Here is an 18,556-nt window from a genome sequence, read left to right on the forward strand (position 1 = left end):
AGCCAGATTGGAACACTCTCCGAGTTTTCGCGGAGTTTTTTTCCTTTTTTGCCGACTCCCTGAATAACCCCATAAAAGACTTTTCCGTGCGTTTTTCTTCTTTCTTCCTCAATTTTGTAGGTTTGATAATTCTTTCGTTTTTTTTTCATAAAGTCGTTAGAATTGTTCTTTTTTCACTTATTTTTTTTCAGATTTCTACTAACACCAACACAAAATGACGCCTTCACTAAAAAAATCTCCGAAAATCGAAAATGCCTGTTTCAAATTGATAACGGAAGATAAAGAGGAAGTGTTGATCAGCGAGCTGGCCATGAAACATTCGAAATTTCTCACCGATTTTGTCTCGAATTTCGGGTTTTCTCCATCGGTAAACGGCGAAAAGAATCCGATTCAAATTCAAAAAGTCACTGGACCAACATTAAAATTAATCGTCAAATGGTGTGAACATCACAAAAATGATCCGAAAATTCGAGAGATGGATTACTGTAAAGTCACAGCAGAATGGGATCAGCAATTTCTGCAAATGGACAATGAGGTCATGTTCGATTTAGTGAGGGCCTCCAACTTTTTAGATGTCAGAATTCTGTTTGCGATTTCGACAAAAACGATTGCCACGTGGATAAAAGGGAAGAATTCGGAGCAATTGAGAGCAATTTTCGGTGGAACTCCTTCGGAAAAATCGGAAGAGAAAAGAAAAAATTCAGTGGGAAATAATGAGAAAAGGCGAAAAATCGAATAATTATTTTTTTCAATTTTGTGTTTGATTGCTCTTGTATTTTTTGTTTATCTGTAATTTTTATAAACTAATTTTTCTTTAAATTTTTTGATTAAACACAAAAAGGCTTCAAAAATGGAATATAGTTCCTGTTCCCGATATAAATCAGTTTTCATTAGTTTTCAAGGGAAATACTTTTAAAAAAATGGAAAAAAAATGGATGGACACCAATTACTGACTTTTTGGGCCTATAAATTTCCGCAGGTTTTGAAAAGCTCTTCGAAAATTCTTCATAATTCAGATGGTTTTTCTTTTCAGATATGTTTCATTTCTGAATTTCCGGAATGCCGCTAATTATCCTATAAACTTTTCAAAAAGAAAAAAAATACTCCAAAAAGTCCCGACCTAGTAGTGTTTTCAATATTCAACTTCCGGTCAAAATCTGGTCATAGCATTCACCCGTTTTTACACAATCCTTCCAAAAGCCAAATCCCCTCAACTTTTGACCAGAAGTTACAAGTCGAGATGGTCAGTGGGCCTACAGTCCGCCGAGGATCAGAGATGTCAGGAAGTAAAAATTTTTGAACACGGGAGAATTCCTGACATCTCTGGTAGAGCTCCTGACAGTGAGGGCTATTCTTAAGAAAATCGGTTTCAAAATTTTTATGTACATTACAAAAAGAAAATAATTTGAATCATTAAAGAAGACGTCCGGTGACGGCGAAAATTAGCGATCACGAAGTTGGAGGAATTGAAGCGTCAATTCGTTAGAAAAACTGACAGTGAAAAGGAGGGATGATAAAGCAAGAAGAGGTTGAGAAGTGATTGAGGGAAACAGCAATCCAAAAAGTATGATATTACAAAACGGTTGATACATTGATTTGAACTCAATTTGAATACAATTTGAATACAATATTATGAGAGACTCGTTTTGGAATGGGGCAGGATAATGTATGCAGAAATGAGGAAAAGTTTTTTAAGAATAGAAATGAAACGAAATGCTAAGGTGGTACAAATGATATGGTTGACTGGTTGAAGAAGCGAATAAACGGGAACAATTGTGATCCTAAAACTGGTGGCAATTTAAAGGTTTTAACAACCGTACGAGATAAAGAATATAGGTTAAATATGATAAAATCACTGATAATGTGGTAGACCGAGAGTTGGGAGAAGAGATGGTTTCAGATCAGGAAGTCTAAGAGGTTGATGAACACTATCATGGGGATTATGGGATGGCTGCACAGATTGTGGCTGAAGAAGTTGATGTTGGTGTGGATGTCCTCCATTTTGCATTCCATTATGATCCATTTGGAAGTGTTGAGGTGGCCCTTGAAGGTGTTGTGGCTGTCCCATATGTCCCATTCCATTTCCATACATCATGTGTTGTTGTTGCTGTGGAGTCGGTGGTGGAGGCTGTTGCTCTTGCATTCCACTTGGTCCTTGACCGAGAAGAGATGGATTGGAAATGTTATACTTCTGAAATTCATTCAGTTGATTATTAAAATAGACTCAAAGATTGCTTGGTGCATGATGAAGCTAGTAGGATTTGTGTAGAGGCCAAGTCTAAAAGCTTACAGTATAAATAGTGTCGATAGGCAGGAGTGGGCGGGGTTTGATTTCGGAATTCTGAAAAGAAAGCAGTGGAGATGTGAGTGAGCATGGGGGGATTCATAGGAAAGTGCAGAGGGGGTTAAAAAGACATGCCAAGTATAAAGCAAATGCGAAAAACATAGAAAAAGCAACTTACCAATGGATTTTCAAAAATATCCATGTAGTTTGACGGAGATCCTTCATCAATTTCTCCCTTAATCTCCATCAAATCATCCTTCTTCCACATCAACATGTCTTTTGTATCCTCCTCCTTACACGTGGTTGTCTTCCAATGAGTTCTCAATCCACTTGGAGAAATGTACTTCTTTCCACAGGTTCCACAGCTGTACGGTCTTTCATTTGCATGCAATCTTTTGTGAAGTCTCAGATGAACGTATTGAGTGAACTTGGCATCGCAAACGTCGCAAGTATACGGTTTTTGTCCGTTATGAAGGCGTAAATGAGTTTTCAAATTTGATGTAGACGAAAATCTCTTATCACAGATATCACAACGATGAGGTCGTTCTCCAGTGTGTACTAGATGATGCTTTTGAAGATGAGCAAGCTGGGTGAACTCTTTTGTGCAGATCTCACATTTGAAGGGTCGTTCTCCTGTGTGTGTTCTGGAAATGTTGAATTCGTTTATTGGTTTTTTTTTTTTGAAAAATAATAGCCCACCTGACATGAACCTTTAAGTTTGAGAGTTGTCCAAATGTTTTATTACAGTCTTTGCAAGCGTATCTGGTTTTTCCATTCTCTTGCTGTTGGACGTACTGAAATTCGATATAATTATCCATTGAAAAAGAGACAAATAAATTACGTTTGGAACCCCATTAAACGACGAATCATTGTGTGAGGCAGCTGAATGATTCACGAATGGAAGTTGGTGGAAAGACGATCCATGTCCACTTCCACCCATTCCGAATCCTCCTCCCATGCCTCCACCACCGCCAAATGCGGGTGTTGCAGTCGTGAATAATGGCTTCAGTTCGTTTTGGAAATCTTGACTTCCATAAATGGCGGCGTAATTTCCGAAATGAGCTCCAGCAGTGGCTGCGAGTACCGGCTGTACGTCAATTGGCTGACCGGATCTTCCGCCCGTCGCAGTTATCGTAGCAGCTGTTTGAACCACTGGAGGGACAAATATAGACGTTTCGGTGAGCTCTGGAAAATTGATCAAAATTGGAATAGAACATGGAATCGAGTGGTTTTCTATTGGAGTACCAACTTCTAACCTAAATTTACTTGAGCGAGTACTTTCCACATTGTCTCTATTTTTATCATTTCTGAATTTGAATATAAAAGAATAGAGATATTCAGAACGAAATAATATGGAATTCCAGTCAGAGAGTTGCACTTTTCTGATAAACAACTGTGTCTCATAGTGAGATAACGATCATAAAAACTTCAAGCTTCTCACTACTCACTAGTTAGATTTACAATAGATAACTAGTTAGATAACTAGCAGATGGAAACCTTTTCATGTATACCGAAATCTTAAGTGATAACAAATAGGAAATAGATTCTTATCTTTTGAGATCGAAATCCATAATTAAAATAAACTTACTTGTCCACTGAATTGTTTTCCTCAGATAATCTTTATACATTGCCAAAGGATCCAACGGAGCAGGCCGTATAGGTGCTGAGAAGCTTGTTAATCTTGTAGGAACAGGTCGTACTACTGGATTTTGGATAACATTAGGCCTTGAGACTTCTGCAACTGGCTTTGTGCAACTCTCTTTCTCTTCCACATCGACCATTTCCTCATCATTATCACTGGTTGACGAGGCATCAGTTGATGGAACATCTGCAGGTTCGACAAGTTTCTTTACGGAATAATCGATGGCAATTATTGTCTCTGCTAGGCTTGCGATTGCAGTTGAAGACGAAATTGGTGCTGCAGATGGAATCGATGGAATTGATGGAACCAGAAGGATTGGTGCTTGTTGAGAGGTGGCTCTTGTCCTCACGGACGGAGTTGTTGAATAATTCAATTTTCTGGCATAATCTCTGCTGAACCAAAATGACAGTTCTGTATTCGATTCAATCTTTTTGACGGTGTAGAAATAAATATCATTTCCAATTTGAGCAGCGACCAGATTCTGATTACTTTCATCTTCTGCTGCCACCACATACTTCATCCAATTTGATTTTCCATCGTCCTTCACACTTATTGTTTTTGTTAGCCGACCTCCAGAAGGCGAGAAAACTTTCCATTCTTCCGGAGTTTCATCAAATGGAACCTCTTCTTGTGCCGTCGTTCCACCAGCCATTGAAGCTTCAGCAGGAAACACGAGTGCTGATTCGACGTCAACCAATCGAATTTCTCCAACAAGAGGACCGAATCGAACACCTCGTGGAATTTGATCAGATGACCAAATCGATGATTTTTTACGGTTTTTTGAAGATTTCAGAATCAAATTCATAGGCAACGTACACTCGGCTCGCTTCGGGTTCGGCTGAAATTAGAAGAATTGTATTTAGGGAGAAACTGATAAAGGTAATGAATTTAATGAAGAGATGATTGGTACTTTTGAAAATAAAAAAGTGAAAACTTGTTTTGTTTCGAAATAAGATTTGATAAGATTTCGTGTTTAAAGAGGGCTACAGTTTCCAGGCATGTTGTAATAAATTTCATGTTTTTCTGATAGAGGAAATCGAAACACTTTTCGGGGTTAAGAAATATAATTTGATTTTGGCATAGTTTTTCTTTCTGGAAGATCATCCACATTCACTCACCAAGGTAATAGCTTTATCCGGGACATGAAATATACACAACTCGGCCAGATTCTCATCTGCTGCCTGTTTCCAATCATTTTCTGTCGATCGGACACCTGAAATTAAACTTTCAAATTTTCGATAGTTTCGATGTGATTGTTGTTGTTTTGAACCCTCTTTTTTCTTTCCTTTTCTGATGCCTAAACAAGGGAAAAGAACATACTTTTGAGAGGTGATAAGAAGTGATAAGCTTGGCGGTATTGAGATTTGATAAGCAAATCGACCACGAAAGAAAGATGGAAAAATTGAAGGAAAGAAAATCGAATGTGGTTTGATTCACAAGGTTCCCCCGTGTTTTTCTAATCTACAGTATCCCCTTCTTGCCTGTTGTAACTCCAGATGCACTGGGAGACGTTGACGGAGGAGGTGTTGAAGATGATGACGTGGCAGATGAAGTAGAAAAGACTCCAACTGATAATGGGGAGTGAGCTGGAGAGTGAGCAGAAGAGAATGGTGCCGGGGGGACGTCTTCATCCCCACATCCTTGACCCATTTTAAAAGTTGGAAATGAGATCGAATAGAGGATGGGAACGAGGTTATGGATACTCTCCTACGTCTTCTTTTTCTGAAAAAACGAAGATGAGTTTTGTGAATAAAATATGAAAATAAGTCAGAAAAACTTTCAAAACAATGCACCGAGAGGGAGAAAAACTGTGAAGAGAGGGAAAAGGCGAGGGCGAGAATCAGGAAAACGGCGCCGAAATAGTGAAAATGGTGATAAGAACAACTCGAAAAATGATGGGTTTTAGGTATCAAGGAAAGAGTGTTCAAGACATGGAGATCAAAAAGAAGGAGATGAAACTGAAAGGGAAAAGCTGGAATTGATTACGGTAGGTCAGGGAATCGAAGAACTGGAGAAGAAATTGTGCTACATATTGTAGTAGAAAAGGAGAAGAGATTTTCAAAAAAAGAAGAGAAAGCTCAGAACAAGAAAGTAAAAAACATGGACTGATAACTCGATTCAAAATTGGAAATTTTTTTCAGATTTTCAAAACAGAACGAGTTATCAGCGGACCATGATGGTTCGGAATCGGCCCATGAAGAAGTGTGTCGAGAGCTAATTCCAGCAAATTCTAGTTCATCTGGAGTAGACAACAAAAGGAAGTAGACACTAAGAATTCGAAAAATGACGCATTCATTTATGGGTCAGGGTTAGGGGATTTGGGAACAGAATGAAGACATTCAAAGAGAAAAAATAGGAAAAAATAGAGAAAAATGTTTCAAAAAAAAAAGTCGAGACAAGGCAGGGTCATATCTGTTTGTCTTTGTATCTGTTGCCAATGAATCAACTACAAAAAAGGAGCCGAAAGGAAAAAGATGACGAGAGGAATTTGGAGAAAAGGAGTGAGGAAAAAAGAAAGAAAGGAGAGGGGTACGGTAGATTGGTAAATATGAAATGAAATTTGGATGAAAAAATATGTGAAAGAAAGAGAGAAGAGGATCGTTGAAAATAGAAATAGATGAATAGTATGTATGAAAGGGAAGAAGAAGCGAGAAAATAGCTGGTGTGCTTGCTGCTGGGTGTAAAATGAGGGAAGACGGATTCAGAGAGGATTACGGTAGGGTTGTAGACACTCGGAAAGAGCATTCAAATTTGAGAGATCGAGAGAAACGGTCAATCATGGCGCCGCCCGAGAATAGTCGCGCGCGACGACGGCGACCATTCATCTATGGATTCGGATCCAACGATGGTCTTCCGAAGAGTTGGATGCGTTGAGAGAGGCAAATCAGATGAATAGAATATGAATGAGAGAGAAAAATAGAGAAATAAAAAGGGACCGGTTTGTCCGTCCGCGTTTTGTTCGCACACTCTCTTGCATAATGGACACTGCTGGACAGAAGAAGAGAGGCTTCTTCTTTCTCTCTTCTGGACCTGTTCTTGCATGTCGGCCGTTGAGATCCGCCACAGTGATTCGGATCGTCTCTAGTCCTTCGATGTTTGTTAGAAGACGTGGAAGGAAAATGAAGAAGAAGAAGAAGAAGAAAGTGGAAGAAAGAGAACGCGGACTGAAGCTTTTGGTTTCTTTTTGGCATCCAGATGGGCTTTAGGGAAAATGAAAAGTGGAAGAAGGAGAAGGGCAGCGGAAGAAAAGAAGTTGTATACCGTTTTGGGAATATCTCCAAACAAAAACATCTTTGAATAGTTAGGGTAAGAAAAAAGCTGGGGAGGGATTTATGTCTGTAATTTGACTTGTTGATAAATCTATTTAATAGCGTATCAAGACCAACAAAACTCTTTCTGGATTGATTTTGATTCTAGCTCCCCAATATGTCGCATTTCTTTAAATTCAAAGTTTCCAGACAGAGAAAGTACTGTAGATCAGATTGATGGCATGTCCATTAGAAGGACTTCTGAATCCTGACGTCATTATCAATCAACTGAACGTGTTTTGTTTTTTTCTTAATGTGCTGTGTTCAATGATCCAACGAAAAAGAAAATTAGAGGGTATAGGTGAAAAGTTGGAATTCGGATTTTTGAAATACAGTACGTCAATCGGATTTTTATTTGCTTCCTGTAATGTCAAGGGAATCCTGAATCCCATTAAAAGTGTGACACCTCGGATGGCCGATCTCATAATTATTATAACACTCCTCTCTCTCTCTCTCTCTTTCTCGTCTTCCTGAGAAGAATTGCACCCTTCTTCTTCTTTTTCTTTTCGTTTTTCTTTTTTCCATCTCGTTCAACACAAATTTTTGGGGGTCAAGTTGTTGTACAATGTCATTTTCGTTCTTCTTACTCTCTCGACCACAACGTCTTCTTCTTCTTCTTCTCCTTTTTCTTCTTCTCGCGGGTGGTAAAAGAATCGGAATGGGGGGAAGAAGAAGAAGGGGAAAATCGTTTGGGAGAGATTGGCGCGCACCGACCTGTACCGACTGGTACGAAGGTGAAATCGCTCGAAAAGCGAATACGACCGACGAGAATCCTTTCACATGAAAAAGTAGGGGAAGAGGAGGAGAAAAAGAAGAAGAAGAAGAAGGTCGCTTGGCCGCAATTTTAAGGCTATTTTGAGTTTAAGAACCCATACAATGATGAGAAGGTATAGGTCCAAAAAGGAACTTCAAAATTTGTTCAAATGTGATTGGAATTCAAATAAGATAACATTTTCAATGTGCTTTTTCTCGTCTGGGTATCAAAAAAACCCACTTTTAGTAGTTTTTGATAGAGAGTACAACTAAATCTATTGTAAACACTAATAGCGCATTCCAACCCTGCTTTTACCCCATATATCTCATTTCCTGTAAGAGATATGAAAAAGTGGTTAGCTAACCGAATATTTTTGACATTTTGATAAACAATCTGATAGTTGACCACTTTTTAATATCATTCCCAGGAAGTAAAATAAATTAGCTCAAAGTGGACGATCTGGGTGGCCCTCTAGAACATTTACTGTAATTGTTTGTAAACTAGCATCTGCGAAAACAAAAACAACTAGAATTTGCATTTATCATTTTCAAGGTTTCAGATAGAAGTCCGGATAATTTCTTTCCCGCCCAATAAACTAAAAAAATTATAAAAGCATTGGAACAAGATTTGAAAAATTGCAAAAAATGAAAGCGATTAAGGGTAACTGTGGATACAGAGAGAAAGAGAATAAAACTAGATTTGTACAAGTCACAACTTTCGTTGAATAGTACTCTTTTCCTATCGGAGAAGGTCGATCAATTTGGATTTTTACAAATGAAAGTAAGAGATATCGAGAGCGATAAAGAATATGAACAGGTCTTCGCTTCATTTGAAAGATGCCTTTTTGGCAAGAAATTTGTATGAAAGCTATTATACTCTGAAAACGTTCGCTTCAAAATAATGAACTACTGGAAGAGAACGCCCCGAAGCTTTGAGTCCATGTATCTGGTTTCCTGTAAAAGATATAAAAAAGTTGTCAACTTACAAAATTTTTATCATAATATCAAAAATTTTCTGTTCAAAATTTTTCACAGGAATCGGGACAGATTGGCTCAAAATTAAAAGTTGGGGTGACGTTCTATTAGAGTGTGCCCGGTACTTGCCTCAAAACAATGAATTATATTGAAAAGCAGTTCTATGTTGTAAGTTTAAATTAATTTTCTGCTGTATGAGTCTATGTATATAATTCTACTCAAAAAAAGTCTGAAATTAGAGATTTTCTTCGGAATTTTTCTTTTTCATTGAAGAGAAGACCGTCGCCTTCTAGAAAAGTGAGAAAAGCGGAGCGTGACGTCTACATTCCACTTCGACTTCTGATAACCATAGAAAAAGTGTAATATTCGCAAAATAATGTACTGTAGACAGGAACGTCAAAAATCGTTTCTCATTTTTTTTGTCTAGAAATTAACAAACCTTATTTTTTACAGATCAAAAATAGCTCTGATACGGTGGTAGAAATAAAAATAAAATAAAAAAGAAAGGGGAAAAACATAAACGAGATCAATGAGATCCAGTCTTAAATAGACTCGCCTCGAGAAGAAGAAAAAGGAAAATCTTCGATTTTCTCGATTTCACTATCACTATAAAAATCGAAAAATTCGGCAGGTTTGATGATCGGACGATCAAACGATAGCTGCCGACTTCTTCGGAAGTGAAGATAATATTTGGGGGAAAAAAAGGGAAAGAGATCCGAGAAAAAAGGAAAATTTTTGCGATATTGTAGGTGAGACAGGAGAAAAGGGTGATAGAAAATGAAAGAAGAAGAAGGAAAAGAAGACGAGGAAATTACCTTCAGGTGAGAAGAGGAGGGAATCGGGACGGTGACGACGGACGATGGAGGGGATTTTACTAAGAAGAATAGTACCCGCGCATTGTTGTGTTAAATTGGAATTCGATGCAAAGAGAAAAGAGAGAAAGAAGGAGGATAAATTAATAAAGGTTCGAGAAATAGACAATTATAAAAGTTTATATATCTTCATGATTGAGAAAATTCCTTCTGATGATATAATCATTCTGTTTCCTCATTTGCAACCAAAATTTGGAAATTTTTAGATGTTAGTGATCAAAAAATTCCCGAATTAAAAAAAAACGGGTCGGAATGAAGTAGAACTCTTGTTGGGAAGAGTTGGTCTTTTTTCTTGTATACTGTAAAACCTGTAATAGAAGGGGCTCCGCGTCACTTCGAAACTGTGACATTTCAAAACCGCGACACTTCGTAACCAGTCTAGAAACCATGGTATTACACGCGAATGGATAATTTTCCGATTACAAAGACAGTTTTAAGGGTTTCAATCATGCTTTTTCTGATAGAACACCTTATGAAAAGTGTTTTTTGAAGCAATTATCTTATTTCGGATTTCTTCGGATTTCAGAAAGTGTTCTATGTCTTTGTAGTCTGAAACCTATACGTTCACCGGTATTACCACGGTTTCGAAATGATTCGTTTCGAAGTGGCGCGGAACCGTAAAAAAGTTTGAATTGTCTGTATTAATTGAATATTCATCGGTTGCTAGGAATAGTATAAAAACGACACAAGGCTACCATCATAATCTAAAGATCAACTGCTAGTTCATTTCAGACTGGCAAGAAAAGTACTGTTGCTGGAAAGCCAACTGTTTTTCGTTGTTGACTACGTTCATTGAGATGTCCAAAGTTGTATGTAGTAGCGAACCAGATCTACAGTTTTCTTTTATTTTCCTAAATGTGTCATTCCCGTGTTCCGAGTATCGCATCATCATTTCGCTTTCAAATCGACACCTGGTTTCCTTTTTCGTTATCTCTTCTCGCTGATTTCTCCAGGAGACACACCGAGAAAAAAAAATCGAAAACGTCGAGACGACGAATGAACATTAACCGAATCGACCTTGGGCGCCCTCGGGACCTCCTTCTTTTTTCTTTCGTTTCCATTCAATTCGGGAATATCTACTGGCAACTAGGTCATTCGGAATACAAAACAACTCTTCCGAAAGATGAAAAAGAGAGGAAGGAAAAGAAGAAAAAGAGGAAGAAAAAGGGAATATATGGTACCTCACTTACGTGCCGATTTGATTGATGAAAGAGGAAATTTAGAAAGAAATACAAAAGGGTATTAGATCTCAGACGGTTTTTGTGTGACGTAACCTAGGGGATTTGTGTCGGGAAAAAAAAACAACGGAAAATGAGACGAATAAGGATTCTGGTACATAAAATCGGAGCTGTGGTAGAGAAACGGCGGTGGCCATGGTCGAAGATCCCACAACGACAACTACCGTAACCTGTTATTTTTTTTATTNGGCAGATATGTTATTGGGGGTTTCGTGCGTTTTCAGTCAATTTTTACACTACCAAAAATGTTTGACTTTTTTGTAAAAAATAACATAAAACGAGCAGCTGTGAAAAACGAGTAAATCAATACGGAAGATAAACATATTTCTGGTTACGGTAGTTGTCGCAGTGTTACCTTCAGCCACGGCCACCGGCGTTTCTCTTCCACAGCTCCGATTTTTTTGTACCAGAATAACATTTGAATGATTTTAACTGAGTTCCGGCTGTCGGTTAATGCCGTGTTTTCGGAAATGTTCTGTTTTGTAACCTAATGTGTTCCTAATAAGTTAATTACCACTCAACTTGTAAACTTACTGTCACAGTATATCCACTGTAAATCGATACAATTTCAAAACTGAACCAGTGTACGAAACGACACGAAAGTATAACGATGATTTGAGAGCGGAGTAAAAACTAGACAAGAGATGTTCAGAAATGGACACTGGTCAAAAACGAAGAGATAGACCAGTCCTCTTCCCTTTCATCGTGCATAATGAACGTAGTGGGCGACAGTTCTGAACGAATTCCAATAAAGTTTATTCGAAAAAAAGGGGAGAAAAGGAAGAGGGCAACCCGCAAGTGGAAGAAACAGCGATATTAAGATACATATACACAAAAGTGTCTAGACGATGCGCAACTAATGTGATGGGATCTGAAAAAGAACTTCGGTTGTACAGTAATACATCGGGAGAGGTGAAAAGAATGAGAGAAGCCGGTGAGAAAATATTTAAACAATTGACGAATCATGCACAAAAATACATATTAAACGAATAAGATCTAGTTTAGATCCATCGGCATAGGATGATCAGGAACAAGGGATGCGAAGAATGAGGTGACGAACGAATAGGTCGTTGCGATGAAGACTTGCATTGTAGTTGGCTGTGGCAACGGTGGTGGTGCAGGAACGTCGGAAGGGTTGGACGCTTCTGCTTCCGCTGCTGGCGCCTGAAAGCGACTAATATAATAAGACAACTATTGTTTAAACGAATACTATTTGCTAACAAATTTATTGGGAACTACTTACCGTATTTTCTCCATCGTTTTCTCCATTATTGTTGTTGTTAACAAGTGGCTCCTGATCATTTGCCGGTTGCGCAGCAGCACCAGCAGCTTGTGCTCTGTTTCTCGCGTGATTTCTGCGGAGTTGGATAAAATAGATGAATAGCGCCGAGCACAACACCAAAGCGAAACGTTCGAAGGATGAGTAGAGAAGAATAGCGGAGAACAACAAAACGAGTTTGAAGATTCTATATCCTACTTCCAGAAGATCAACTCTTCCTTGCCGGGGTGCAGCAGCAGCTTGATTTCCATTTGCTTGGCCATCTATATGGTGAGCCACTCCGTGAAGTCTTGCTCGCCAAGCTGCGGCATTCTGCTCAGGAGAATTCACTGTGACTTGAGTTATTGGTGTTGCTGGATTCATCATTGCATATGAATAGTAATGCATCATCAATCTCTGATGTTCTGATGTTTGCTGATCAGGAGACAACTGATTGTACGCTGCCCAGTATTGCTGCCATGCGACCATGTTTTGAGCATAAGCAGGGTGAACCATGGAATTCAAGTTTGTGGAAGATGTCGAGCTGAAAATACAATAATGCCATTCACACTTTGAGGACTTTTTTAGTATATATTTTAACTATTGGAGTTTTAAGAAATCTGTAAACTATAAAAGTATAAAAGATGTGTTCTATTTGCTAGATCATTTATGGTATTATTCTGGAACAAAAAACGGAGCTGTGGAAGAGGAACGCCGGTCGCCCTGGCCGAAGGTCCCACAACGATAACTATCGTAATTTAAACATTTTTTTCATATTTATTTTCTCGTGTTCGCTGCTTTTTGCCGATTTTTCTGACATTTTCCTCTCAAACAACTCGAAAAAGAATAATTTCTGATAGAGAAAATTGGACTGAAAACGCATGAAAATTGATAGTTTCGATTAAAACAACATAATGTATCTTGATTTTGAGCTCAAAGTTTTGATTTAGAAATAAGTTATCTGCTCATCGAGATAATGTTCCTGTTTTCCTTTGCTGGATATGAGGAAAACAAAAAAGTTCTCGGATATTCATTCTTGAAGAGTATATCAATCCTGTTGCCTTTTCAATTTTAATTGCAGCTATAACTGAAAACTCACTTTTGAGTTCCACTTGTGTTTACATTTCTTTGACGAACTTCCGAATTTAGTGTAGCTGGTTGGTATGGTTGCGTAATCATAAGGTGGAAGAACACTTGGTCGCCAGGTACGTGATTTCTGGAACTTTGTGCATTTATGTCAGTTTATTGATACACTTTGGTCTTACCTATCCCTCAAAACATCTGAGAGAACTTGCTCATTGTTCAGAGAAGCTCCTGAGAAAATCAAACGCTGATTGAGTACATCCTGAAACAGTTATACTTTTCCGTAACTCAATTGTATTATCATTTTCTTACCGGGTGACTGCTGAGGCAATTTTTGACATGCTCCTTCACTTGCTTGATTGTCCAGCTCAGAGGACAAGTGAACTTCAGATCGCTCTCCGATTGATATGCTTGTCGAATTGTTAGCTCAATATCTTCCGATGGTGAAACTGCTCCCTGTACCACGTCCATTTCATCCGCCATTCTTCTTGGAGTTCTTAATATAATTTTTCATGATATTGAAGTCTCTATAAAGATATAAAGAACGCGAAAAAACGGATAACATAGAAATCTTTTATTAGAAGCCAGCAAACAGCTTCAGAAAATGGAACAGGTGGCAGGACCCGTTTCCTTTCCATCTGATGCCGAATCGATTCATTCGCGTGGTGTGACCGACTAAGACACGTTCACTAAAAGCGACGAGAGACGAAATACGGTGTGTGGGTCTCGCAACGATTTGACGGGGAGAGTGCGCAGACGCCGTGGAAAAGTGCTGAATTCGGCGGAAATCATGTTTTTTGACAACGAATTTTATAGTTTTCAGTGTATTTGGGTTTAGGTTCCAGATTTATTTAGCAATACTTTTTTTAAATGAGAAACCTAACCGTTTTTCTTTCCTAATTTGAGTTTTCAGATAGAAAAATGTAGGAGAAAAAATTTTCCTTGGACGCGACAATTTTCTCGTATTTATCTCGTATCTCAAAAAACGCTTTAAAAATTCGAAAAATGTTTAAATTTGTAGAGTAGAACTTGCTCCAGACCTCAATTTAAAACGCAGTTATTCACGACGGCTGTATGTCGCGGAATCGATATTCTTAATACACGTGTTCCTTCTTATACGACGTCAGCTTTCTGACAGATTTTTCCCTTCGCATAATCTATTCTAAGGATAGTTTCTTGAGGTTACGAAATATATTTCAGATGGATTTGGAGAATTTTCTACTAGGAATACCTGTCGTGACAAGGTATTGGTTTCTCGCGTCAACGATCGTGCCTCTTCTGGGTAGGTTTGGTTTCATCAATGTTCAATGGATGTTCCTCCAATGGGATCTGGTGGTCAATAAATTTCAAGTATGTTTCATAATTTAGTTTCAAGTTCGCAAAATCGTTTTTTTTTCAGTTTTGGAGGCCTCTAACAGCTCTGATATACTACCCGGTCACACCACAAACTGGGTTTCATTGGCTGATGATGTGCTATTTCTTGTATAATTACTCAAAAGCACTGGAGAGGGAAACGTACCGCGGCAGATCAGCTGACTACCTTTTCATGCTCATTTTCAATTGGTTTTTCTGCGTGGTAAGTATTTCGTGATTCTAACATGAGATTCGAGTTCGAACCGATATCTCTCCCAGAAAACTGGGAGAGATATCGGTTCGAACTGGGAGATGTTTTGGGTCGAACTGGTATGCCACTGTGTTCTCTCCAGCTTCTCTCCTGGTTCGAACGAGCGGCGGAGTGTCGTTTGCGCGCGCTTTCAGTGAAATTTAAATGTTCGCCCCTTATTTAACAATCAAATCAAACAAATTAACAAGAATATTTATTGAATCGAATGAATAGAAAGAATATAAGTATAAATAACTAAAAAGTAAAAAAAAATAACCTCATGAAATAATAAAAATGTGAGCTAACTTCTTATTCTCAGCTTCGGTATCGCAGTATTCAGAACTTCGAAGTGAATCACGATATCCGGAACTCTCCTGCAAACCTTCTTTAGTGCTCTCGTATTTTTGCAGCTTGTAGAATTAAGGCGACTGGAGCTCTGGAATGAGATATAGGTCATAAGTCTGCAAAATGGAAGTGTTCATACCGTTTTGTTCATAGTACATTTATGTCCTCTAGCGGAAGATGTGTACTCTTCCTTGAGATTCATTTAATAAGTTATCTTCTTCGCTTCTTAGTGCAAGCTAAATGCACTTTCTTTCAGTACTTCAGAAAATAAAATCCCAATTCGAGCTTTTCATTGTGTACAGGTTTGTAATTTCTCTTTCAATCATCATAGGCTTGGGGTTGTAGATAGGATGAATATTCTTTATGAAATCAAAGACGATTCAACTGAAAGAACAAGGTTTTTAATTATGTGATGTTGTCAATAAACTCACTCAAGGCCTACACTGTGAACTCATCGTTTCCAATAAATCGAGACATTCTCTATCTTTCCTGACAATGTAAGGTTCCCAAGTTTTCCATGTTAATTCCGAGTGACGTTATCCGAGAGATTTTGCACTAAACGGCAAACTTTCACCGAATGTTTCTCGCAATATTAAGGAAACAATGACGAGAAAAGCGACTCCTGAGAAGTTCATTTGTATACTCTTCTGGAAACCCTCTTAACAATATTTAGATCATAAATGAATTTTTTTCGGCATGACGAACCAACTTCGCTATTCAAGTGGATGAGTTCAACAGCCATGTACATAATTACCGTACTGAGAATGCCGCAAATCAAAATCCATTCATTAGATCACTCATATTATATAATTAATCCCGATATATTTAAATCGTTTTGATCGGGTCATAACTCGTTTTCTTTATTCCATTGAAAGCCTGCAATTTCACGCATGTTTTTTGTAACTAGACTTCCAGACTAACCTGCTCACGACAAGCCGCGGTTTCCGAAACTCAGACGTTTTGAAATAGTGTAAATTGAGGTGAGAGCAATTAATCGATCTCTTTTACCTTTTTCGGTTATCTCTTTCATAGTTTTTACAAAACCATTCAACGCTGAAAAAGACGGAAAAAATGTTACCTGCAGAGCTCTCTCCGAATTCGAAATTCTCAAAATCGTCGTTTTTTTGTCGGTCAAAAAAATCGCAGTATTCTATAGAAGACGTAAACATAAATAGAACATATGCATGAATAAAACTTGGAATATTATAAATTACAAAAAACTGTTTTTGCCAACGACGCTTCTCCTTTACAGGGGCCCTATTTTAGCAGCTTTGCAGCCGTTCGAACCTGGTTCTCTCGGCGTTTTCTCCAGACCCCCTTTCTCTCCCAGTTTTCTCCCGTCTAATCTCTGAGATATCGTTTTACGTGAACATAGTTGTTGGCGAGGCGATGACCTCAAAACTTGGATCCATTCTAACCTATATTTCGTGCTCCAAAGTTCTCATAAAGACGAAATACGGAAACAAGAATTAAAATCTTTCACAAGTCTCAATAAAACTTTACATGTTGTTAGAAAGTTTCAGTTAACCGTTTTTTAATCATTAATAATTGTCATTATTTCAGGGACTCTGCATGGCTATGGACATTTACTTCTTGCTCGAGCCTATGGTAATCTCGGTTCTCTACATCTGGTGCCAAGTTAACAAAGATACAATTGTATCGTTTTGGTTCGGAATGAGGTTCCCAGCTCGTTATCTTCCATGGGTACTGTGGGGTTTCAATGCTGTTCTTCGTGGAGGTGGAACCAATGAGCTGATTGGAATTTTCGTGGGACATGCCTATTTCTTCGTGGCACTAAAATATCCGGACGAGTACGGTGTTGATCTGATATCCACGCCTGAGTTTTTACATCGTTTGATTCCTGATGAAGATGGAGGAATTCATGGGCAAGACGGAGATATCAGAGGGGCTAGACAACAGCCACGAGGACATCAATGGCCAGGAGGTGCCGGAGCTCGGCTTGGAGGAAACTAATAAAATTCATGATTCTCGATTTTCAAGTTAGTAATTTATTGTTCTTTTATATCACTTGCCCACCCGTTATTGGATCATGTCCAAGTTAAATCAGTCACGAGTCTTTTTTATTGTACTGCGCTTGTAAACAATAAAGTATTTAATCTAAATATGAGTTTACTGTTTCAGATATCATAATAAGGTTTTTGGTTTAAGATTGATGTGAATGAGACAGCCGGAATCGAATCAAAGGAGGTGCAGTCTTTTACTTCATCCGTTTTTGTTGTCACCTTCTCTTCTTTTTCGTCTTGTCGAAAATTTTCGCCTTTTTCATTTTTGCCTCACAGAGAGAAAGAGAAAAGTTTCAAAAATAAGTATGACAAAGCGGGGGAGAAAAGGGATAACAAATTGCCTGCTCAAAGAAGAGGACACACGACAAACTCTCCCAGCATTGCTTCGACGGCTGAACCTAATGGCCCTTTTCAGAGATAGAGAAGAGGGAATAACTTTTTTGCAAATTTTTCCAGAGTTTCTGACATCTTAACCCATTTTTAATAACTTTTTCCGAATCAATCTGATATAAATTTTAAGCATGTTTTATTTCGTGATAATCACTGAAAACTGTATGGTCCTGATTAACTCTATAAAGTGAATGAACGTAGTCATGGCTTCGGATTTTAAGACTAGTCATACAAACCAAATCGGCAATTAAAAAAAGCGAAATCGTAATACTTCAGACTTTCGTCTCGTTCCAGCCTCTTGAACCATTAAGTTCGGTTTTTCGATGGAAAACAGATGCTAGAGATGCTAGCTATCAATCCTTACCAGTAAATCTAAAATCTAAATTTGGCTCAGAAAATCCCATTAACTTCACAGAAGTTAAATACTATCGTTTTAGATTTACTGGATTCCGTATTCCGAAATCTGGATTCCGTTTCTCAAAAAATTAATTCCGGCTTCTGATGTTAAGACTTGTGTCATACAAACCAAGACGACTGACCGATTATCTAGAGTTCCTGGTTTCTAACTACTCGGGAAACAATTCTGAATCAAAGTTCTGTTCAAGAATATCAAATTTATCTATCATTAAATTAGTTGTGTCCAACCTCATCATAATCAACTTCCAACAAAGCCTGAAGCAATTACCCTCTCCCGAATTCCTTTCCATCTTCCGAATATTTTTTCTTTCCCACTTTCGCACACCTCACACCAATTATATGCATTCTCGTCTTGAGTTCTTTC

The 18,556-nt window shown here is 38.2% G+C and overlaps 5 protein-coding genes across 5 annotated transcripts; 2 read left to right on the forward strand and 3 right to left on the reverse strand.

Moving 5' to 3' along the window:
* Window positions 1-214: 214 nt before the first annotated feature.
* CBG02202 lies at window positions 215-739 on the forward strand (the record flags this gene model as incomplete). The annotated part of the gene is made up of 1 exon (XM_002639711.1): window positions 215-739. The coding sequence occupies one exon, from the start codon at window positions 215-217 to the stop codon at window positions 737-739; it is 525 nt and encodes a 174-aa protein (XP_002639757.1).
* Window positions 740-1,852: 1,113 nt separating this feature from the next.
* Window positions 1,853-5,576, reverse strand: Cbr-blmp-1 (the record flags this gene model as incomplete). Its single annotated transcript, XM_045238258.1, has 7 exons — window positions 1,853-2,191; window positions 2,463-2,928; window positions 2,984-3,078; window positions 3,126-3,469; window positions 3,873-4,764; window positions 5,045-5,139; window positions 5,408-5,576. 7 exons carry the CDS (start codon window positions 5,574-5,576, stop codon window positions 1,853-1,855), a joined length of 2,400 nt encoding a protein of 799 aa, XP_045092067.1.
* A 1,122-nt stretch (window positions 5,577-6,698) lies between these two features.
* Window positions 6,699-6,968, reverse strand: CBG25288 (the record flags this gene model as incomplete). Its single annotated transcript, XM_045238262.1, has 1 exon — window positions 6,699-6,968. One exon carries the CDS (start codon window positions 6,966-6,968, stop codon window positions 6,699-6,701), a length of 270 nt encoding a protein of 89 aa, XP_045098087.1.
* A 5,100-nt stretch (window positions 6,969-12,068) lies between these two features.
* On the reverse strand, window positions 12,069-13,896 carry Cbr-tag-353 (the record flags this gene model as incomplete). Its single annotated transcript, XM_002639709.1, has 5 exons — window positions 12,069-12,236; window positions 12,316-12,874; window positions 13,430-13,546; window positions 13,596-13,675; window positions 13,726-13,896. The coding sequence occupies 5 exons, from the start codon at window positions 13,894-13,896 to the stop codon at window positions 12,069-12,071; spliced, it is 1,095 nt and encodes a 364-aa protein (XP_002639755.1).
* A 717-nt stretch (window positions 13,897-14,613) lies between these two features.
* Window positions 14,614-17,335, forward strand: Cbr-cup-2 (the record flags this gene model as incomplete). Its single annotated transcript, XM_002639708.1, has 3 exons — window positions 14,614-14,763; window positions 14,813-14,989; window positions 16,925-17,335. 3 exons carry the CDS (start codon window positions 14,614-14,616, stop codon window positions 17,333-17,335), a joined length of 738 nt encoding a protein of 245 aa, XP_002639754.1.
* Window positions 17,336-18,556: the final 1,221 nt, after the last annotated feature.

This window comes from Caenorhabditis briggsae (assembly GCF_000004555.2).
Source record: "Caenorhabditis briggsae complete genome, chrI, whole genome shotgun sequence".
Taxonomy (NCBI): Eukaryota; Metazoa; Nematoda; class Chromadorea; order Rhabditida; family Rhabditidae; genus Caenorhabditis; species Caenorhabditis briggsae.